We start from the raw sequence: 19,068 nt of genomic DNA, 5'->3' as shown, positions 1-19,068 counted from the left end.
GTCCAAGGGAGAGCGACTAAAATGGTGAAGGCTCTGGAAACCATACCCTGTGAAGAACGACTTTGGGATCTGGGGATGTATAGCCTGGAGAAGAGAAGGTTAAGAGGTGACATGATAGCCCTATTTAAATATTTGAAGGGATGTCATATTGAGGAGGGAGCAAGCTTGTTTTCTGCTGCTCCAGAGAACAGAACAATGGATGCAAGTTACAGGAAATGAGATTCCATCTCAACATTAGGAAGAACTTCCTGACAGTAAGGGCTGTTCGACAGTGGAACACACTCCCTCATTGAAGAGTGGTGGAGTCTCCTTCCTTGAGGGTCTTTAAACAGAGGCTGAATGGCCATCTGCCGGGGATACTTTGATTGAGAGTTCCTGCATGGCAGGGGTTGGAGTGGATGGCACTTGTGGCCTGCAATTCCATTGGTTCTTTCCATGACTTTTTCATTAAAACTTTATATCAATTAAACATGAGTTTATGTGACTTGTCAGATCAAATGTTTAATCATTTTTCCATTCCCCTACATGCATCCCTTAAAATTTTCTTTCAGGAGATCTAAAATTGATAAGCAGTTTAATTCTATTTCAGTGTTCATTTTTTGTATGTTCAGTGTTCAACTTTTGTATGGTTTTAACTACATTGTACTTATTTTACAATCTAAGCTGTCTTGTGTCCCAGTTTTTATGGGGAAAGACAAGGTATAAAGACAAGGTATAAATACTCAAGGAGCCCTGGTGGCGCAGTAAATGCCTGTACTGCAGCCACTCACTCAAAACCATATGGTTGCGAGTTCAATACCAGCAATAAGTCTCAAGCTCGACTCAGGCTTGCATCCATCCAAGGTCGCTAATATTGAGTACCCAGATTGCTGGGGGCAATGAGCTTACACTTTGTACTTGCTATTGCTATAAATACAGTTAGCAATAACATGAACAATAATAATTTGAAAAATTACAAAACATGACTGACCCTCTGACTAAAACTGGGAACCCATTGGACTTAGTTCCTCTTCACTGCTCTTCCTAGAGCTCTGTGTACTTCTTTGTTCCTCAAAGTATAAATGAGTGGATTCAGCATGGTAGTTATAAATGTATAGAAGAGAGCCATCATCTTGCCTTGATCACGGGAGTTTTTGGAACTGGGATGACTATAACTGGAAATGGCTGTGCCATAGAAAAGTGACACCACAATCAAGTGGGAGGCACAAGTGTTGAAGGCTTTACGCCTGCCTGCAGTTGAACTGATTCTTAACACAGCAATTGCAATATAGATGTAAGAGACTATGATTAGGCCCAGGGGCACAAGAAGAAACAACACAGTGGCAAGAAAGAGTGCGGTTTCATTGACTGTAGTGTCAACACAAGCCAGTTTAATTAAGGCTGGCACCTCACAGAAAAAATGGTCTATCTGGTTCCGTCCACACCGTGGGAGTCTAAGAGTCAGCACTGTTTGCACAAGTGAGTTGCTGAAGCCACTCACCCAGGAGAAGGCAGCCATTTTGAAACATACAGAGTGGCTCATGATGGCAGTGTAATGCAACGGATGACAGACTGCAGCATAGCGGTCATAAGCCATGACAGCCAGAAGAATACACTCTGTAGAGCCCAAGGCAAGAGAAATGTACAACTCAGCTGCACAGCCATTGTAGGTGATGGTCTTGCTTCTTCTCCAGAAGTTCAGCAGCATGTGGGGGCCAAGGCTGGTGGTGTAACAGAGGTCAAGGAAGGAGAGGTTGCTGAGGAAGAAATACATGGGAGTGTGTAGGCGGGGGTCAGTATATGACACCACAATGATAGCTGTATTGCCCAGAAGAGACATCATGTAACAGACCAAGATAATTGTAAAGAGGAGCATTTCCAACTGGGGGCGGTCAGCCACTCCCAGTAAGATGAATTCTTGGTCACTTTGGTTATCTCCTCCCCATGATGCTTCCTTGCACACCATCTGTAAAATAAAGGAAAATAATGAATAACAGATGATCTACAGGAGAGGGAAACTGGCTTAAAAGCTGACATGGAAACAGTAACCACTTTTTTTGAAAGACTGTGATTTCTCCAGAAATGATTTCTCTCTTTCACACTATTTTCCATCTCTCTCTCCCACCAGATTGTTAAGCTTTTTAATATGGGTGTCTGAAACTGAACTATGTAAGTTAAAAAAAAAAGAGTTTCAGATAAATATACCAAACAAAAAAGGAGAGGGAATAGCATTATATGTCAAGAAAGTTTACACCTGTGAAAAGATCCAGGACTTAAATCATGGAAGCCACACTGAGAATAATCTGGATACAAATTTCTTTAAAAAGCCCTGGTGGCGCAGTGGTTAAACGCCACTACTGAAGCCCCTCACAGCCACAAGATTGTGAGTTCAATCCCAGGCAGGGCTCCAGGGTCCACTCAGCCTTGCATCCTTCTGTAGGTCCCTAAAATGAGTACCCTGCTTGTTGGTGGCAATTAGCTTACACATTGTAAACCACTTGGAGAGTGCTTAAGTGCACTGATAAGCAACATAGAAATGTATTTGCTATTGCTATTGCTATAAATTAAGCGGGAGAGAAAGAACAGAGATGGCATTGTTGGGGTCTAGTACAGTTGGCTCTTCTTATACATGGATTTTTATACACGGATTCAAGCATCCATGGTTTGAAAATGTTCAAAAAAAGTATAAATTTCAAATATCAAACCTTGATTTTCCATTTTTAATAAGGAGCAGTTACAAATCACTAGGTGAAAAATTCATAACTGAAATATAGAATTTCAGCCGTCATCAAGAATGAGTCAGTCACAATGGCCACCGTCATCTAGTTCCTTCTACAGAAAGAGATTTTCCCTGATGATAATCATGTATCTGAATCTGCTGCCAGGGGAAAAAAAAGGGAAAGTAACTTTTACAGTAACTTGAATATAATTATTGTCAGGTGTAAATATTGGTCTAAATCCAACTGTTACTCCAACTAGAGTAGACTCATTTGACTCAATGGGAACTTGGTAAGGAAACATGTATATAATTTCCACTGATTCAATAGCTCTCTAGTTGGAAGTATAAACTGGATTTTTTTAAACTACTGTACACTAAAAAAAATTCATTGTTATATCATTTCCTCACATTCTATTTAATTTTAAATAATCAACATCTGACATTGGACATTAACAAAAATTTAAAAATAACATTTAACATGGACAAATAATTCACACCTCATTCATTTCTTCCTGCCTAGAAATTTTTGGCTTTTTTTCACCATGATACTATGCCATTGTTTAACAACTGGAAGTAACAATGGGATTTAAGCCATTAAAAATACGGGGTGAAAATTTGAGGAAGGAACCATTTAAGATATGCAAATGACACCATACTATTAGCAGAAAATAGGAAAGACTTGGAATAATTACTGAAGTCAAGGAAGAAAGTGCAAAGGCAGATCTACAGCCGAACCTTAAAAAAGAAAAGTAATGATCACAGATTTATGTAACTTTAAAGCAGATGATGAAGACATTGAAATAGTTCAGGATTTTCTGTACCTTGGCTCAATCATTAATCAGAATGGAGACTACAGTCAAGATAAGAGAAAAAGGCCAGGCCTTGGTAAGTCAACTATGAAAGAATTCAGTGAGATCCTGAAGTGCAAAGATTATTTAATACTAAAGTTATGATTGTTTATGCCATTGTATTTCCCCTTTCTATGCATGTTTGTGAAAGCTGAACAGTGAAGAAAGCTGATAGGTAGAAAATTAACTCATTTGAAATTTGAGGGAAAGTGAAGAAAGCTGCCTGATCGAAAGAAAATTAGCTCATTTGAAATGTGGTGCTGGAGAAGAGTCCTACAGATACCACAGACTCCTAAAAAGACAATTAATTGGATCCTAGAGCAAATCCAACCTGACCTCTCCCTAGAATCCATGATGACTAAAATTAGACTGTCATACTTTAACCATATTGGAAGATATGTCTCACTAGAAAAGACAATCTTACTTGGTAAGGCAGAAGGCAGTAATAAAAGAGGAAGACCACATTCCAGATGGATGGACTCAATCAAGGAAGCTATGGCCCTGAGTCTGCAAGACTTGAGCAGGCTTGCAGACTCAGCAGGCTGATTGATGAAAGACTTGGAGGTTTCTCATTCATAGGGTCACCATTAGTTGGAGTTGGTTTGACAGCAGTTAACAACAACAAAAATTTGTGAATGAAAAAGAAACTAGGACTCAATGTGCAGAAGAACTTCAGGAGTATTATACACTATGAGTGAATCCAGGATAATTTCTTGTCTTTTCAGATGCGGTTTTAGAGTCAGTCCACAAAATCTTAATATGCCGTATTCAGTGTCATGTGCAGATTTTAAAAAAAGTATTATTTTTATGTTTCTTTCCCTCCTCCACAAATTGACAGAATGAATTATGTTGTTGCAAAGTGCTGTGAGATTCATGAGATGGCTTCAAAGGAGATTTCTGTTTCTGTATCTTTTAACACTTCAAGAAATCATATAGGTTTAAGGTTTAAGAAGGAAAACTGGAGAGGGCTCCTATACCATTAATGGCTGTGTTAGAGAGGGGATTTCATTTCAGCAGGTGTTGCTTGACATGCAACCAACTAACCAGCAACACCAGTTGAAGTCCTCTTCTGCCCAGTTATTAAACGTACTGGAGCCCTCTCCAGTTTTCCTTCTGACAACCTACTTAATTTTTCATAAGCAATGAGGACTGGCATAATCAGATTTGCAAAGGAGGACAGGCCCAAGGCTTTAGGCAGAATGATACAATTTCCTCAGGGAGCAGATGCTGTGACTGGGGCAAGAGACTGTGAACTGGAGGGCAGACAGAGCTTCTGACACCAGTGTTTAAGTAAAATTAAACTGACAATTGGTCAAAAAGGACGTGAGTGACATCTTGTCATTGGTATCAAGTGGCAGCATATCTTGGGATGATCTTCCAACACGCTGTTCACAATCATAAAATCTTAGACAAAGAGCTAAGAGCTCAAACACCAGGTTCTTTCCAAACTATCAAGTAACAAAAGGAGAGCAAAGTTGCAACACGAAGGCAAAGTGTGGCCTTAGGACCTGCACCTCATATCACATACAAGTTGATAGGGGACCCTTTCACAGTACACAACTACAGCATTATAGCACTAGTTTAGGGAGGAAAGGGACAGAAACTAAAGAAAATATTAAAATCCAATATATAATCTGCACTCCATCAGTTTTTAAAAACTGGCTTTTGCTGCTAATCCGAATTGAAAGAGATACCTAAGGAGACAAGTTGAAACTAAATGGATCAGTGGATGGAGTAGTTCCCTTTGGAGAAAATATGTAAGATATGGGTTTTTAAAGAAAATATTACTATACATGGGATCCACTGGATAACTCTGAATCAGTCCCTGTCTCCACTTGACCAACTTCACAGCATTGTTAAAAGGATAAAGAGGGAAGCAGAAGAGACAAATATATTGCCTTGAAGTCATTTTATGAAAGTCAGGATAGGAATATAACTAGTAATAAACATATACCTGAATATAAAAAACAATGCAGTGTTCATAACAGAACTAGAATTGGTTATAGGAACAATTTTTTCCACTTCCCACCTCTCTGTTACAAATGTATCCCCCCATCCACTTTCTCTGTAAGCGTTCGAAAACTGAGAAAGACTATGAGTTGGGGAGGAAGGATTAAAATAAGCAAATTACTCACCTCTCTATCAAGACATATGCTGCTTCCCATGAAATGGAATATAAGGATTAAACTTTTAATAGCTATACTCCATTTCATGCATGTTCAGTCTCCAGTATGGCATTGCTTTTCTGTGTATTATGTTCACTGGTCTCTTCTCTGCCTTTTGTAAAGCAATTTTGTGTCTTCCAATTATTAGAGCTGGATCATGGTTTGTTGGCTGCACTTGTCACAGAAGGCGCTGCATTCTTGTTTGGCCAGGATTCTGTATTGCAGAAGCAAGTGCTCACCCCTCAAGTATGTCAAGATAGACCTCTATGATTCGGAGGCTGCAATGAGGGAGATATCAAGAGAAGGAGGGCTTCAGTGGAAATTGGCTAGAAAGGAGACTGGTAAGGAGAGCCTTGCAAGAAAAAAGGCAAGAATTTGTCCATAGAGAGCAAGCACGAGGAAGAGAGAGGAAAAATCAAACAGAAAGGTGGAAGGAGGAAAACAAAAAGATGGGAAAGGGAGTAATGTGAGAAAGGGAGGATAAACTAGAAAATGCAGCAGAAGAAGAAATGGTCAGATGGACAGAGAGACAGAGAAGAGGGACAGAATAACTAGTTTTGTTCCCACAGAACCCAGGCTCTTCCAGATGGGGCAAATTTGTGGAGATGTTGCTGTATTTGTTGCTGTAGTTGTCAGGATTTTTAAAAATATCTAATGTTTCTGATGTCCTAGACTACTTTGGACCAATTCCTAGCACAGCTTGCAACCTCCCCCCCCCCCCCATCTTTGAGAATTTCTTCTTAATTCGGAAGACATTGGAAGAATACGTTCCTTTTGTTTTGTGGACAACGGCGGTTTTTATGGGTGTTTTCCTGAAGAAGGAAGGAGCTGCAACTGTTGTCTCTCTAGCATTAATTAAAAGTAGCAAAAAAGTTGTCTGGAAAACTGCCACAGAGCCTCAGGGAACCAGGACGCCAATAGAATGATTAGTGCCAAGCTACATGTTACACAGACAACAGTACTGTATAATGAAAGCCAATTAGTACTTGGCTTAAAACAGGAACTCTAAAGAATGGATTGAAGGTGTTGCACTGTTTTAATCAAACTGTTATTAGCACTTTAATTTTTTAAAACTTTAAAACTTTTAACTTTTTAAGATAAAACAAGATTCTGCTCATAAATGAGGAAGAACAGACAAGCCAGGAGTAGTTGCTGCAGTTTGCTTTTGCCTGAGTTTACTGGGAAGTGCAAGATTCTGTCTTTCCCCTCCTGCTGAGTTGAGTGCAAATAACATTTAATTATTTCAGTTGCAGCAAAATGAGTTTAAAATGCAACTGTAGTTTCCACTCAACTCATTGGGAGGGACAGAAGGGATGGAATCACACCTTTCCCAGAAAACTCAAGCAAAAGCAAACTGCTGCAGCCACTCCTAGTTGTGTTTTTCTCCTTTGCCATCTTGACCACATGTTTGATGTTGCTCCACCATGTCCCAGATTTCTTATTTTAAACATTGGAGGCTATTTGTGTCCATGATAATATGTGCCAGGAAAACCTACAACTGTTAACTTTGCCCTGCTATCGATTGCCTGGACAGGGTGGTGGGATAAATATTATTATTATTATTAATTTAGATCCCACCTTTCTCCCAATAATCATGGGACTCAAGACAGCAGACATTTTAAGCTGTTGTTGTTGTTTCAAATGCAATGCTAACTTAGAAAACCTCGTTGAGCCCAACAAAATATTGCCTATATTTCTAGTACTGTAGTTGTGTAGAAGAGGAGCCATTATAGAGCACAGAGCTCTATGTGGTGCAGGGATTTGAGTGTTAAGACTAAAACTCAGGAGACCAGGGTTTGAATCCTGGCTTTGCCATGCAAACCCAGTGGGTAACCTTGGGCAAGTTACACTCTCAGCCTCAGAGGAAGGCCATGGCAATGGCATATCCCCTCTGAGCAAATCTTGCCAAGAAAACCCCACGATAGGGTTGCCTTAGAGTCGTTATAAATCATTAATGGCGAGAAGGCCCACAGCAACAAACAAATAGCAAGGCTATGGATGCATCCACAGTCCAATGGTTTCCAAACCTTGGCCCTCCAGATGTTTTGGACTTCAGCTCTCATAATTCCTGACTGCTGGCCAAGCTGGTTTGGGAACGGTTGACACTAGAAATGGTGCATGTGCCCCAAAGCAGCTTCCCCAAAGAAAAGTGTGTGTAGGTTTTTGTGGGTTTTTCAGGCTATGTGGCCATGTTCTAGAAGAGTTTACTCCTGATGTTTCGCCAGCATCTGTGGCTGACATCTTCAGAAGAGAGTGCTGGCAAGTGAGTAGGGTATACAGTGGTACCTCGGGTTACGAAATTAATTCGTTCCGCGGCTAATTTCGTAACCCGAAAAACCTTCGTAACCCGAATTGCCATAGGCGCTAATGGAAAAAAAGCCGCGGCTCTGCCGCGGCTCCATTTAAAACAGCGCCAGGGTTTTTTCGTAACCTGAAAAAACCTTCGTAACCCGAAACAATAAATCCCTATGGGATTTATTCGTATCCCGAAAAATTCGTAACCTGGGTAATTCGTATCCCGAGGTACCACTGTATATATACTGTGTGACCCTGGGTAGGGAGGAATGATTTCCATGCTAATCTGTATATTGTTGATGGCCAGGCCTCTGGGTGGGAGGCTATGCAAAGATGATTAGAGTCTGCTATACGTTTGTGAGAGAGATTATATTAAGATACACTCATATCCCTCCATATTTGCAACTTTGATATTTGCAGCTTTGATTATTCATGGATTTGATTAACATGTTCTGTCTAGGAATATCTAGGTCCTCCAGTGCAACTCTATGGTCAACTTTAACTACATGTTGCACTGGCGCTTTATAGACCGTCCAAAATGGGCGGTCTGCTGCTGCCGCCATTTGCACCACGGAGGAGCCCCAGGGTACAAACCGCGCGGCTCCTCCGCGCTGCAAAAAGAAGCTCCAAAATGGTGTTCTCTTTGCAGTGCAGTTATGACACCACGAGGCGCCAATGGCACACTCGCAGTGTCATTGGCGCCGCGCTACGTGAGGACGCAATGCGCCTGCTACGTCAAGATGGCAGTGCCCTTGTGGAACGGGCGCTGCCATTTTGTGTGTGCTCCGTGCGTATTAGGGTTAGGGGCGTCAGGAAGTGACGCCCCTTTCTAACCCTAGTACGCGCAGAGCGCATACTTTACACCCGTATGTAACGGGCCACTGAAAGACCTAGAGATTCCTGGAGAGAATACTCTTCCAGGCATTTGTAGTTCCTCCAGTGCAGTCCTATGGTCAGTGTCTAGTTTGTCGGACGTTGACCACAGAGTTGCATGGAGGACCTAGAGATTCCTAGAGAGGTGTCCTCTCAGGTAAAAACATGTTTTTGCAGTTTTTCCATATTCGCGGGGGTCTCGTGCCCCTAACCCTAGGGAATATGGAGGGACGAGTGTAATTATGCATGTGAAAACTAGTGTGAGGTAGTGATTTGAGCACTGGGCTGCAACTCTGGAGACCTGGGTTCAAATCCTGACTTGGCCATGGGAAACCACTGGGTGGCCTTGGGCAAAGCCACACTCTCTTAGCCTCAGAGGAAGGCAAATGGCAAACCCCCCTCTGAACAAATCTGGCCAAGAAAACTCATTCACAGGGTTGCTTGGGGGTCACCATAAGTCAGGACAGACTTGAAGGCACACAAGAGCAATAGAAGAGGAACTTCCAATGCTGGGACTCCGCCCTTTGACACAGTTTTTAAAAGGTACAAAAGTGGGGGCCCTCCATTTTGCTTGAATTGACTCTTTTAAAACAACCCGGAAGTCCAGGAGTGGAGACAGTCTCTCCTTTTCTCTACTGCTCTCGGAGGCCTGCCGCTCTGTGCCTCTGAGCTTGTCTCTCCCGGAAGTGGGTTTCTTCTGCGCAGAAGCCACGTGGGTCCCTTGGCCAGAGTCAAGGACTCAAGGTAGGGCTTTGCCTTTAGTTTCAAAGGAGAGGGCCATTGGCACCATTTGGCTGCTCAGGACTTGGGCATATTTATTCCATTCTATATTTTGCCCTCTTGGGAAAAATAAAAGTGGGTGCAGTGGTCTGTGGCTTTGGGCTAGACTGGGCTGCATCTACACGGGTGAAATAAGCCCCCTGCTATGGAATCCTGGGATTTGTAGTTTGTTGGGGGGCACCAGAGCTCTCTTGACAGAGATTCTAAATATATAATATATTCTAAATATAAAACATCTAAATATCTCTCTAAATGGTCTAAATGTAAAATATTTAAGTCTCTCCCTAAGTATTCTAAATATAAAATATTTCTCTAAATGTTCTAAACATGAAATATCTAAATAGCTCTCTAAATCTTTTTAAATATTTAAATATCTCTCTAAATATTAAATATCTAGATATCTCCCTAAATGTTCTGAATATAAAATATCTAACTTAGCGCTCTAAATGTTCAAAATGTTAAATATATAAATATCGCTCTAAATATTGAATATCTGAATAGCTCTCTAAATGTTCTAAATATTAAATATCTCTCTAAATGTTCAAAAATATTAAATACTTAAATGTCTCTTTAAATAATAAATATCTAAATATTTCCCTAAATGTTCTGAATATAAAATATCTAAATATATCTCTAAATGTTCTAAATATAAAATATTTCTCAAAATATTAAATATCTAAATCTCTCTCTAAATGTTCTAAATATTAAATATTTAAATATTTTTCTGAATATAAAATATCTAACTCTCTAAATCTTCTAAAAATAGAATATCTAAATATCTCTCTAAATGTTCGAAATATAATATATCTAAATATCTTGCTAAATATTCTAAATATAAAACATCTAAGTATCTCTCAAAATGTGTTAAATGTAAAATATTTAAATCTTGCAAGTATTCTCCCAGTGACAGCTTGATGTAGGCTGCATCCACACTTTAGAAATAATCTAGTTTGACACCGCTTTAACTGCCATGTCCCCCTGCAATAGAAGGGCAGTTTATTGGGGCACCCTCTTTAACTGCTGTTAAAGCAGTGTCACATCGGATTACTTAACCAATGTGAATGCAGTCGAGGAAAATGGGAGGCCAGGGTTTGAATTGTGGCCCAGCCATGAAAACCACATTTGTTGGGCAAGTCATACTCTCTCAGCCTCGGAGGAAAGCCATGGCAAAACCCCTCTGAACGAATCCTGCCAAGAAAACCCCAATATAGGTTTGCCTTAAGGTCACCATAACTTGGTGGAATGACTTGAAGCCACACAATAAACACCAACAAGCATTCTGGTGATTGAACTGTATTAAAAATATACTTTAAAACTTTGAGGTTCTTCCTCACACCAACAAAGGGAAAATGGCATTTCCCAGAAAGATGAAAATTATGTCCCTTGTCTTAAATTTTCAAAGGGCAAGAGACATGATTTACATCTTTCTGCATCCTATTACTTTCTATCTGAGAGCCACACCTGTATGCTTCATAATTTGAGACTTTAATATCTGAAGGAATGGGTTTATCAGCCTGAAAGCTTATGCTAAAATATTAAAACAGTTAGTGTTAAAGATGCTGACACATTTTCCCTCCCCCTCCTTTTTATGCTCCAAGAGACTAATGCAGCTACCTTTCTGAAAACTGTGCACATAGATTACATTGATCTGTAAGAGGATAGTATCATTATCATCACTGAGGTGAGGATTTAAGTCAAAGAAGAAACTTATTCTCACCTGTTCTTGGCAATTGAGGGATTGTCCCTATTGACTTTATTCATTCCTGGAACCATAAAATTGACCTATTTGGTTCTGATTGGGACTTCTTGCAGTTGCTGTGATAGCTTCTTAGAGAAATCCCTTTTCAGTTTGATATGTCGTGTGTAGTAGTACACTTATGTAGGAAAATTAATCAGTTACCCATGGGAAAAGATCCCTCTTGACAGCAAGCCAAGGTGACACAAATGACCCCTACGCTTTTGTTCTTAAAGTTTGAGATTATTGTCGTGTGCCTTCAAATCGTTTCTGACTTACGGAAACCCTAAAGTGAACCTATCATGGGGTTTTCTGGGGCTGAGAGGATGTGACTCAGCCAAGGTCACACAGCAGGTTTCCATAGCCGAGTGGGGAATCAAGCCCCGATCTCCAGAGTGTAAGTCTCAAACCACAACACCAAGCAGACTCATTCTTAAAGTAGGTTGTGTGTAGTTTTTTTATTTAGGGTCAGCTGCTCTTATGATCATGTATCTGTGCATTTTGCCTCCCCTACAGCTTCTACTCTCCTTGGTCATTATGGAGCCAGGTAGTTCCTGCTTTGAGTCAGAACTTGATTTCTGCCCTGAATGTGGTACAGTCCTTCCACTGCCAGGTGTCCTTGACAAGGTGGCATGTTACTGTTGCGATTTCCTCATTGATGTGAAAGGTGAGGCCTTTGTTTGCCAGTTCTTCGTTTTGTGTTTATTTTTTATTTATTTAGAGTATTTACACAGCCACAGAGGCTCTCAGAGCGGTTTACAGATTGCTAATTTGACAGGTCCTTACCCTGAGGTTTACAATCTAAAAAGACATGACACAAAAGGAGAAGGGAAGGGGATCAAGTCCAGCAGATACTGTTGGTTCTTCTCTCCCTCCAAGGCCAGGTGATAGCAGTTAAGATGTGGGGAGGGGGGATTGATCTACCTCTAGGAGTTATGCTTGCCCCTTCTTCTCTCCTTCTGTGGCCAGAGTGGTAGCAGTTAAGATGGAGGGCCTTTAATGTGCTCTGGGGCTAGGCATGGTGGAGGTGTGCCTGCCTCTTCTCTCCCTCCAAGGTCAGTACTTTAGCTGTCATCCTGTACTCATCTTTAGCAGATAAGATGAACAGCACAGACAAAACTCAAATTCATGCTGTTCAACGTTATCCTGTTTGACTAAGACCCTCCCACCCCCCCAAAAATTTCAAAAAGCAAACCTTTATTTGCTTATTTTATATAAAGAACACCATTGTATTGCATCATTGTATTTAATGGGCCTTGAGCATCCATGGATTTTGGTATCTGCGGGGGGTCCTGGAACCAAACTCCAGTGGATGCCAAGGGCCCACTGTATTTATTTATTTGTTCATTTATCTCTGTCCTTGTCATCAGCTAAAAAAGCTGTCTGAGTGGCTTGCAATCAGTAAAACCCAGGCAGTCCTGATTTGTAGGCTTTCTTGGTAGAACATGACACTAAAAGAAAAAAGGAATAGGAAGGGAAAGGCAGCATATAAAGAGTTGCAGCACATAGCCAAGAGTTAAATCACCTTCCCTACTCATCCCTTCTAACAGTCCATCACCACCTACCTTCATTTTGTTTGCTTTCTTTGTTCTAATGACTATTTCCCCCTTGCTGCAGAATTTTCCTGTGATGTTTAAATATGAAGATGCGGCATATTGGCCATAACTGGGCTTGATTCTTAACAAAAGGAGAGAAAATTACAGATCTTTACTGGATCCCATTAGATTTCACATGATTAAACCCATATAAAATAAAATAAAATAAATATTCTCAGCCTCAAATACTAGGAAGAAGGGTTTAGTCTAGTCTTTCCTTGGCACACCGTATTTCTATGTGCTTCATAGAGTATCCTGTACCTGGAGGTAGAGTGCATACTAAGCATGCCATATCAAATGTAATATCTATTGTTACAGCCAAAGACCATTGCGGTAGAGTGCATACATTTCTTATATGAACAGTTATCCTTCATTTGTTTGTCATCTGCACAGAATTTGAAAAGAGAATTATTAATACATCAGTCACCTTTAACAGGATAGATTCCAGGATTACTGTGGATGAAGGAAAAGCAGTCACGGGACCATTGGTGAGTAAATGAGTAGATGAAATCAGTAGTTGCAGTGCTGATCGTTTCAAATGTCATTTACAAAGTATATAAAAATACTTAGCATTGAACAAAATTTTATGGAATTCTAATTTGTGTCTTTTAATCCGAGGCTGGAGAACCTATGGCCTTTCACATGTTGTTGGACTGTAGTTCCCATCAGCCTTATCCAATCTGGTCAGTGGTGATGGATGGTTGGAGTAGTTTTTGATTAACATGTGGAAGGCTACAAGTTTCCCATTCCTGATTTAATGCAAATGGGAAAGAAATAAGTGGGTCCAATGAATTGGGGGTGGAGTGGCATGCAGGCGGCTACTATTATTAGTATTATTTCTTTCACACCTTTTTTACAGTTAGGGCTCCAAAGCATCTTATAACAAGTTAAAAAATACATTGTCAAAAATTCATAATGTTAAAACAAAATTAAATAATTAAAAGTTTCAGGCCAGGGATGCATCCACACTGTAGAAATAATGCTGTTTGATGGTGCTTTAGCTGTTGTGGCTCCATCCTACGGAATCCTGGGATTTATAGTTTTATAAGGTCTTTAGACTTCTCTGCCAAAGAATGAAGGAGCTTCATAAAAGTACAAATCCCAGGATTCTGTAGGATGGATCCATGGTAGTTGAATTGGTGTCAAATTGCATTATTTTTATAGTATGGATGCACCACAGATTTAAATGAATATCATTAAACACACACACCAGCATGAAAATTAGAAGAATCTAGTGCATTGTTTAGATGATAGGGGCCTTAATACAGTCACTCATCAAATGCCTTTATGCTATTTAAGACTCTTTTGCAGTTCTTGGCATACAGATAGCAGGATCCTGACCTACTTCATAGGGTTGTTGTGTATGCCACCTTATTTATATCCCACCTTTCTCCCAATATATATTACCCAAGGTGCTTACAAGATAGGTAGAATGAAAGCAATTTATACTACAAAAGTTAAAAAGCAATCAAATAAGCAGTCCAGTTGTGACCACTAATTTAAAACAATTTTAAAAGCACATATACTTTAAAACATGATAATGAAAGTACAACACCCCGTTAAAAGATTCTTTTGTAAAATCTAGTTAATAACAGAAGGTTTTTCTAAGTCAAAAGATCTTGGCTTGCCAGTGGGAAGAGAGAGAGAAGAGGTCCAACCTAGCCTCCCATGGGAACAGCCACAAGAAGGCCTGCTTCTGTGTCCTCACTAAGTATGCCTGTTGAGCATCTTAAAAACTTGGGCTAACTTATGCAAGAAGATACCGACTTTAAACCTTGACCTCACTGCAGGAAAAGCAATATATCAATATTGATTGAGCCTCCCACATCTGGAATGCCCAAATCTGAAATACTCAGAGACCAAAACATTTTTCATGGGTGGCTGACATAGTGACACCTTTGCTTTCTGATGGTTCAGTGTGCACAAACTTTGTTTCATGCACAAAATTACTAAAAATATTGTATATTTGATGTATGTATAAGGTGTATATGAAACATAAAGGAATTCTGTGTTCACATTGGGTCCCATCTCCAAGATATTTCATTATGTACATACAGTGTGGCTGCTCCATACGTGGGCGTGCATACGTGGCTTCTGTTTACATGGAAGCTGCTCTGCAATGTATTGAATGGCACGCACACCTGTGTGCTGCGCCACCACAAACACAAGCCCCATTCTATTGAATGGGGCTTGAGCTTACATGGTATTTGCCTTATGCGGTGTGTGTGTGTTCGGAACGGATCCCCATGTAAGGCAGGGCTCCACTGTATATGCAAATAAAGGTACGGTGGCCCCTCCACATTCTCTGGGGTTACGGGCACAGGACCCTTGTGAAAGTGGAAAAACCACAAATAATAAAAAACCCACTATTATATAACCTGAGATAATTCCTCTCTAGGAATCTTGACTTCCTCCAGGGAAACTCTGTGCTCAACATCTGCTAAGTGTTAACCATAGAATTGCACTGGAGGACCTACAAATGCCTAGAGAAGTGTTCTCTCAAGGAACCTCTAGTCCTCTTGCACAACTTCTGGTGGACGTTGGCCAGAGAGTCACCTAGAAATTCTTAGAAAGAACACATGAAGCACAACTGTGAATAATCAGATCCGCAAAAGTCAAAGTTGCAAATGTGGAGGGATGACTGTATTCCAAAATCCAAAATACAGAACACTTCTGGTCCCAAGGATTTCAGATAAGGGATACTCAAACTTTATAACAAATACAAAGGGAAGAAGGAATATGGGATAGAAGGAATGGGGAAGGAAGGAAGGAAGGAAGGAAGGAAGGAAGGAAGGGAGTAGGGAAAGGAGAGGAGAAGGGAATGTAAGGGAAAGTAAGAAGAGTATAAAGTTAAGGAGAAAATATGCTATAGATAATAATAATAATAATATAATAATAATATTTATTTGTATACCGCCCTCTGGCAAACCAATCCGGGCGGTTAACAACAGTAAAATATAAAATATGACAATTAAAAACACTTTATCCCTCCCCCCTTAAGACAGTATTAAATAGTATAACATATTAAAATTACAATATCAAGGATAAAAACAGCAATTAAAACTAAAAACCCTGATATCCCTCTGTTGATCCTCAACCATCTCTAAGATGGGGCCACGGGAGGAATGAGGGAATCAGGGAACCTGGGAACCTGGGCCGGGATGGTTAATCTGGAAAGGCCTGCCGGAAGAGATCCGTCTTGACCGCTTTTTTAAAGCTGTCTAATGATGTTATCTGACGGATCTCATCCGGCAGGTCGTTTCCGGCAGATAAAGATTTTATAGCTCCTATAGATCAGAATATTACAGTTAAAGATTAGAGGTGTTAAGACAGGTGGATGAGTAAAGTGATGATACAAGTTTCTAGAAAGAAATTTGGTAAAATATATGTGGAAGTTTGCAGAATGAAACTGTTGCTCTTGTATCATATGTATGGCGTTTGGGTTTTTTAAAAAAATGTGTATGTTGGTTTTGTGAAGAATTAATAAAAACATATTTAAAATAAATAAATAAATAAATAAATAAAATCCAGAATACAGAACATTTCTGATCCCAAGCATTTCAATCTGTATAACAGATAACTATGTAAAGATACTGACACTCCAGCACTGTCTTGAATGAATGACTATTTCAATCCTTTCAGATTGACCGGAAGTGTCCTCAGTGTGGGCAGGAAGGCATGGTGTATCATACTCGGCAGATGAGGTCTGCAGATGAAGGGCAGACAGTCTTCTATACCTGCATCCATTGCAAGTAAGAAAACATCAGCTGTTCATTTACTGTCTCTGCTCAGACTTGATTTCCCTTCATCGTGCAGGACAAAATGTATTTGACTTGGTGGGCAGTCTGTGCTAGGAGCTAGATGCTTCTTTCCCAGTTCTGCTGGACCTCTCACTAGTTTTTCATCCTTCTGAGTCAACTACATATCCTGAGTATTGGAGGCACTGTTTTAAGATGGCTACAATCCTTCCAGATGGGTTGATCTTAGAATACAGTACATGGGGGAACCTCTACCATGGATGTCAAGCTCTTGGAAAACACTAATCCTTCATGTTTTACTATGCCTACTTGAAAGCAGGGAGAGGTTGAACATAGTTTGGTTTCATGTGTGTGTGTATGCCTTCATGGTGCCTGTAGAATTACAATTACTTCATGAATGTCATAGGGTTTTCTTAGGCAAGGAATACTCAGAGATGGTTTTCTCTGTGAAATTGTTCTATTTATGCCAGTGATCCTATGGGTTTTTTCTTCAGTGTCATAGTTCCATGGTTCACTGGCAGGAGTTATTACAGTGGTACCTCGGGATACGAAATACCCAGGTTACGAAATTTTCGGGATACGAAAAAATCCCATAAGAAATAATTGTTCCGGTTACGAATGTTTTTTCGGGTTACGAAAAAACTTTTGGTGCTTTTCGGCGCTATTTTACACGGAATCGCGGCTTTTCCCCATTAGCGCCTATGGCATTTCGGCTTACGAAGGCTTTTCGGGTTACGAAAGCGGCCGCGGAACGAATTACTTTCGTAACCCGAGGCACCACTGTATACTGATTATTCATTTTTGTGTTATTGTTTTAATTTCAGGTTCCAGGAAAAGGAAGATTCTTGATCACTTTTGACCAGATTTGAAGGGAAATGCCTCACTTCCTAGTACAACTAGAAATACTTCAGAAAGTGATCTTTTGATTGTTACTTTGCAAATATAATGCTTGCAGGTTCCGTGGAAGTATCTTCTTGGTTGAGCTGGATTATTTTTGGATGATGACTATAGTCTTCTGCAGTGGGTCACACCAGCAGCCACATGTTTCAAGTGAAAATAGAAGTTAAACAAAACGTATGACACTGTGATCGTGCTGGACATCTGGAATCTTTTCTCCTTATTCAGTTTGTGGTTTTCTTCTTTGGCCAGGGAAAGGAGGGAACAATAATGCTAAACAAATCCAGAGCTAAGGATAACATTGCTGCCTTCAGTTCCTATATTGGACTGAAAATATAAATTGTACAAATAAATATTTGCAATTTGTATTTTGCGCATGTGAGAAATCTTCAGGGGGTTTTTCTTGGCCATGCTATGACCTAATAGTCATCACATGTCAGTTTAAAGGCATTTGGAAGGAAGAAAGTGGGAGATCTGTGTGGGGTGTTTCACAGTATAGCACCCACTCACACATTCCCTTTATTGCCTCTCCCACCCATCCTTCTACAAAGTTAACTGCTCCTTCTTAGGTGCTCTTTTTACTGGGATTGTGTGCCATGAAGCTGCAGTGGCAGCTAAAGGATGGGGTGAATAAGTCTCTTTTAGGTCATTTTTAGTTCTGGGCCACAAGTTGCTGGCCTCTATGAAGAGTTGGAACTTGGCAAGTGAGTATGAAGTGGGTTGCAAAGGACCTTTCCAGTTCCCTAAGAGAATTATGTGGATAACACCCTACTCATAGCAGAAAATAACAAAGGCATCAAAGTGGAAACTGTAATCAAGAAATCAGAAGCAGACTAGAACTTGGAAAGGCAGCTATGAAGGAAATAGATAATATCCTGAAGTATAAACATAGGACTTCAGTAGCAATATAAAAATGACTCCCTCTGAGATACAAGATGTCTCAGTTCCTTGTGCGGTTGGTCACAAACCCCTTTGTAAAATATTTTACATTTTACAATGTAAAATATTTTTTAAAAAATTGGAACTACATTTAGCATGTTTTAACAAAACAGCACTTAAATTTTTTCTAATGCAAAAAGCATGGAGGCTTCTGTTGAGAAATTCAGTGTTCTCTGCCTAACAAATGAGGTTGTGATCTCACAAGGGACTAAGACATCTTGGATCTCAGAGGAAGTGCCTTTTTGTATTGCTAAAAGAATTCACATTTTATTTCCTGGACTCTGGCATTCTTTGTTCCCAGTGCCACATGGCCAGAAAGAGAGGCCTGCTTGCATAGATATCCTTCCACACCATCTCAACACAACAAAATATAACATCTTGAGAAAATGCAGGCCTGTGGCTAATATTGCCATATTTTTAATTCTTTCCCTCCTGTATGATTTTTAACACCTTTGATGAAGCCAGTGGAGCTTTGTGCATTTTGG

At 40.1% G+C, this 19,068-nt stretch overlaps 2 protein-coding genes across 3 annotated transcripts; one reads left to right on the top strand and one right to left on the bottom strand.

Annotated features, from left to right (window-relative positions):
- Nucleotides 1-963: 963 nt before the first annotated feature.
- Nucleotides 964-11,469, bottom strand: LOC121924005 (olfactory receptor 2G3-like). 2 transcript variants are annotated; one of them, XM_042455047.1, is made up of 4 exons: nucleotides 11,377-11,469; nucleotides 5,682-5,989; nucleotides 2,685-2,854; nucleotides 964-1,945 (listed from the first exon to the last, which is right to left on the bottom strand). In XM_042455047.1, exon 4 carries the CDS (start codon nucleotides 1,943-1,945, stop codon nucleotides 1,001-1,003), a length of 945 nt encoding a protein of 314 aa, XP_042310981.1. In that variant the 5' UTR covers nucleotides 2,685-2,854; nucleotides 5,682-5,989; nucleotides 11,377-11,469; the 3' UTR covers nucleotides 964-1,000. The 2 variants fall into 2 exon arrangements, with proteins under 2 accessions (XP_042310981.1, XP_042310979.1); XM_042455045.1 differs by lacking the exon at nucleotides 2,685-2,854.
- On the top strand, nucleotides 9,515-18,012 carry POLR1H (RNA polymerase I subunit H). The gene is made up of 5 exons (XM_042455079.1): nucleotides 9,515-9,623; nucleotides 11,911-12,061; nucleotides 13,383-13,477; nucleotides 16,632-16,741; nucleotides 17,572-18,012. Exons 2-5 carry the CDS (start codon nucleotides 11,932-11,934, stop codon nucleotides 17,594-17,596), a joined length of 360 nt encoding a protein of 119 aa, XP_042311013.1. The 5' UTR covers nucleotides 9,515-9,623; nucleotides 11,911-11,931; the 3' UTR covers nucleotides 17,597-18,012.
- Nucleotides 18,013-19,068: the final 1,056 nt, after the last annotated feature.

The sequence above is a fragment of the Sceloporus undulatus genome, chromosome 2 (assembly GCF_019175285.1).
Source record: "Sceloporus undulatus isolate JIND9_A2432 ecotype Alabama chromosome 2, SceUnd_v1.1, whole genome shotgun sequence".
Taxonomy (NCBI): domain Eukaryota; kingdom Metazoa; phylum Chordata; class Lepidosauria; order Squamata; family Phrynosomatidae; genus Sceloporus; species Sceloporus undulatus.
This window is presented reverse-complemented; position numbering and strand designations above follow the sequence as displayed.

Coding starts and splice junctions, on each gene's coding strand:
- LOC121924005 (XM_042455045.1), bottom strand. CDS start 5,759: ATGAAATGGAGTATAGCTATTAAAAGTTTAATCCTTATATTCCATTTC. Junction 1,946..5,681: donor GCATATGTCTTGATAGAGAG/GTGAGTAATTTG, acceptor TTTATTTTACAG/ATGGTGTGCAAGGAAGCATC.
- POLR1H (XM_042455079.1), top strand. CDS start 11,932: ATGGAGCCAGGTAGTTCCTGCTTTGAGTCAGAACTTGATTTCTGCCCT. Junction 12,062..13,382: donor TTTCCTCATTGATGTGAAAG/GTGAGGCCTTTG, acceptor TCATCTGCACAG/AATTTGAAAAGAGAATTATT. Junction 16,742..17,571: donor TATACCTGCATCCATTGCAA/GTAAGAAAACAT, acceptor TTTTAATTTCAG/GTTCCAGGAAAAGGAAGATT.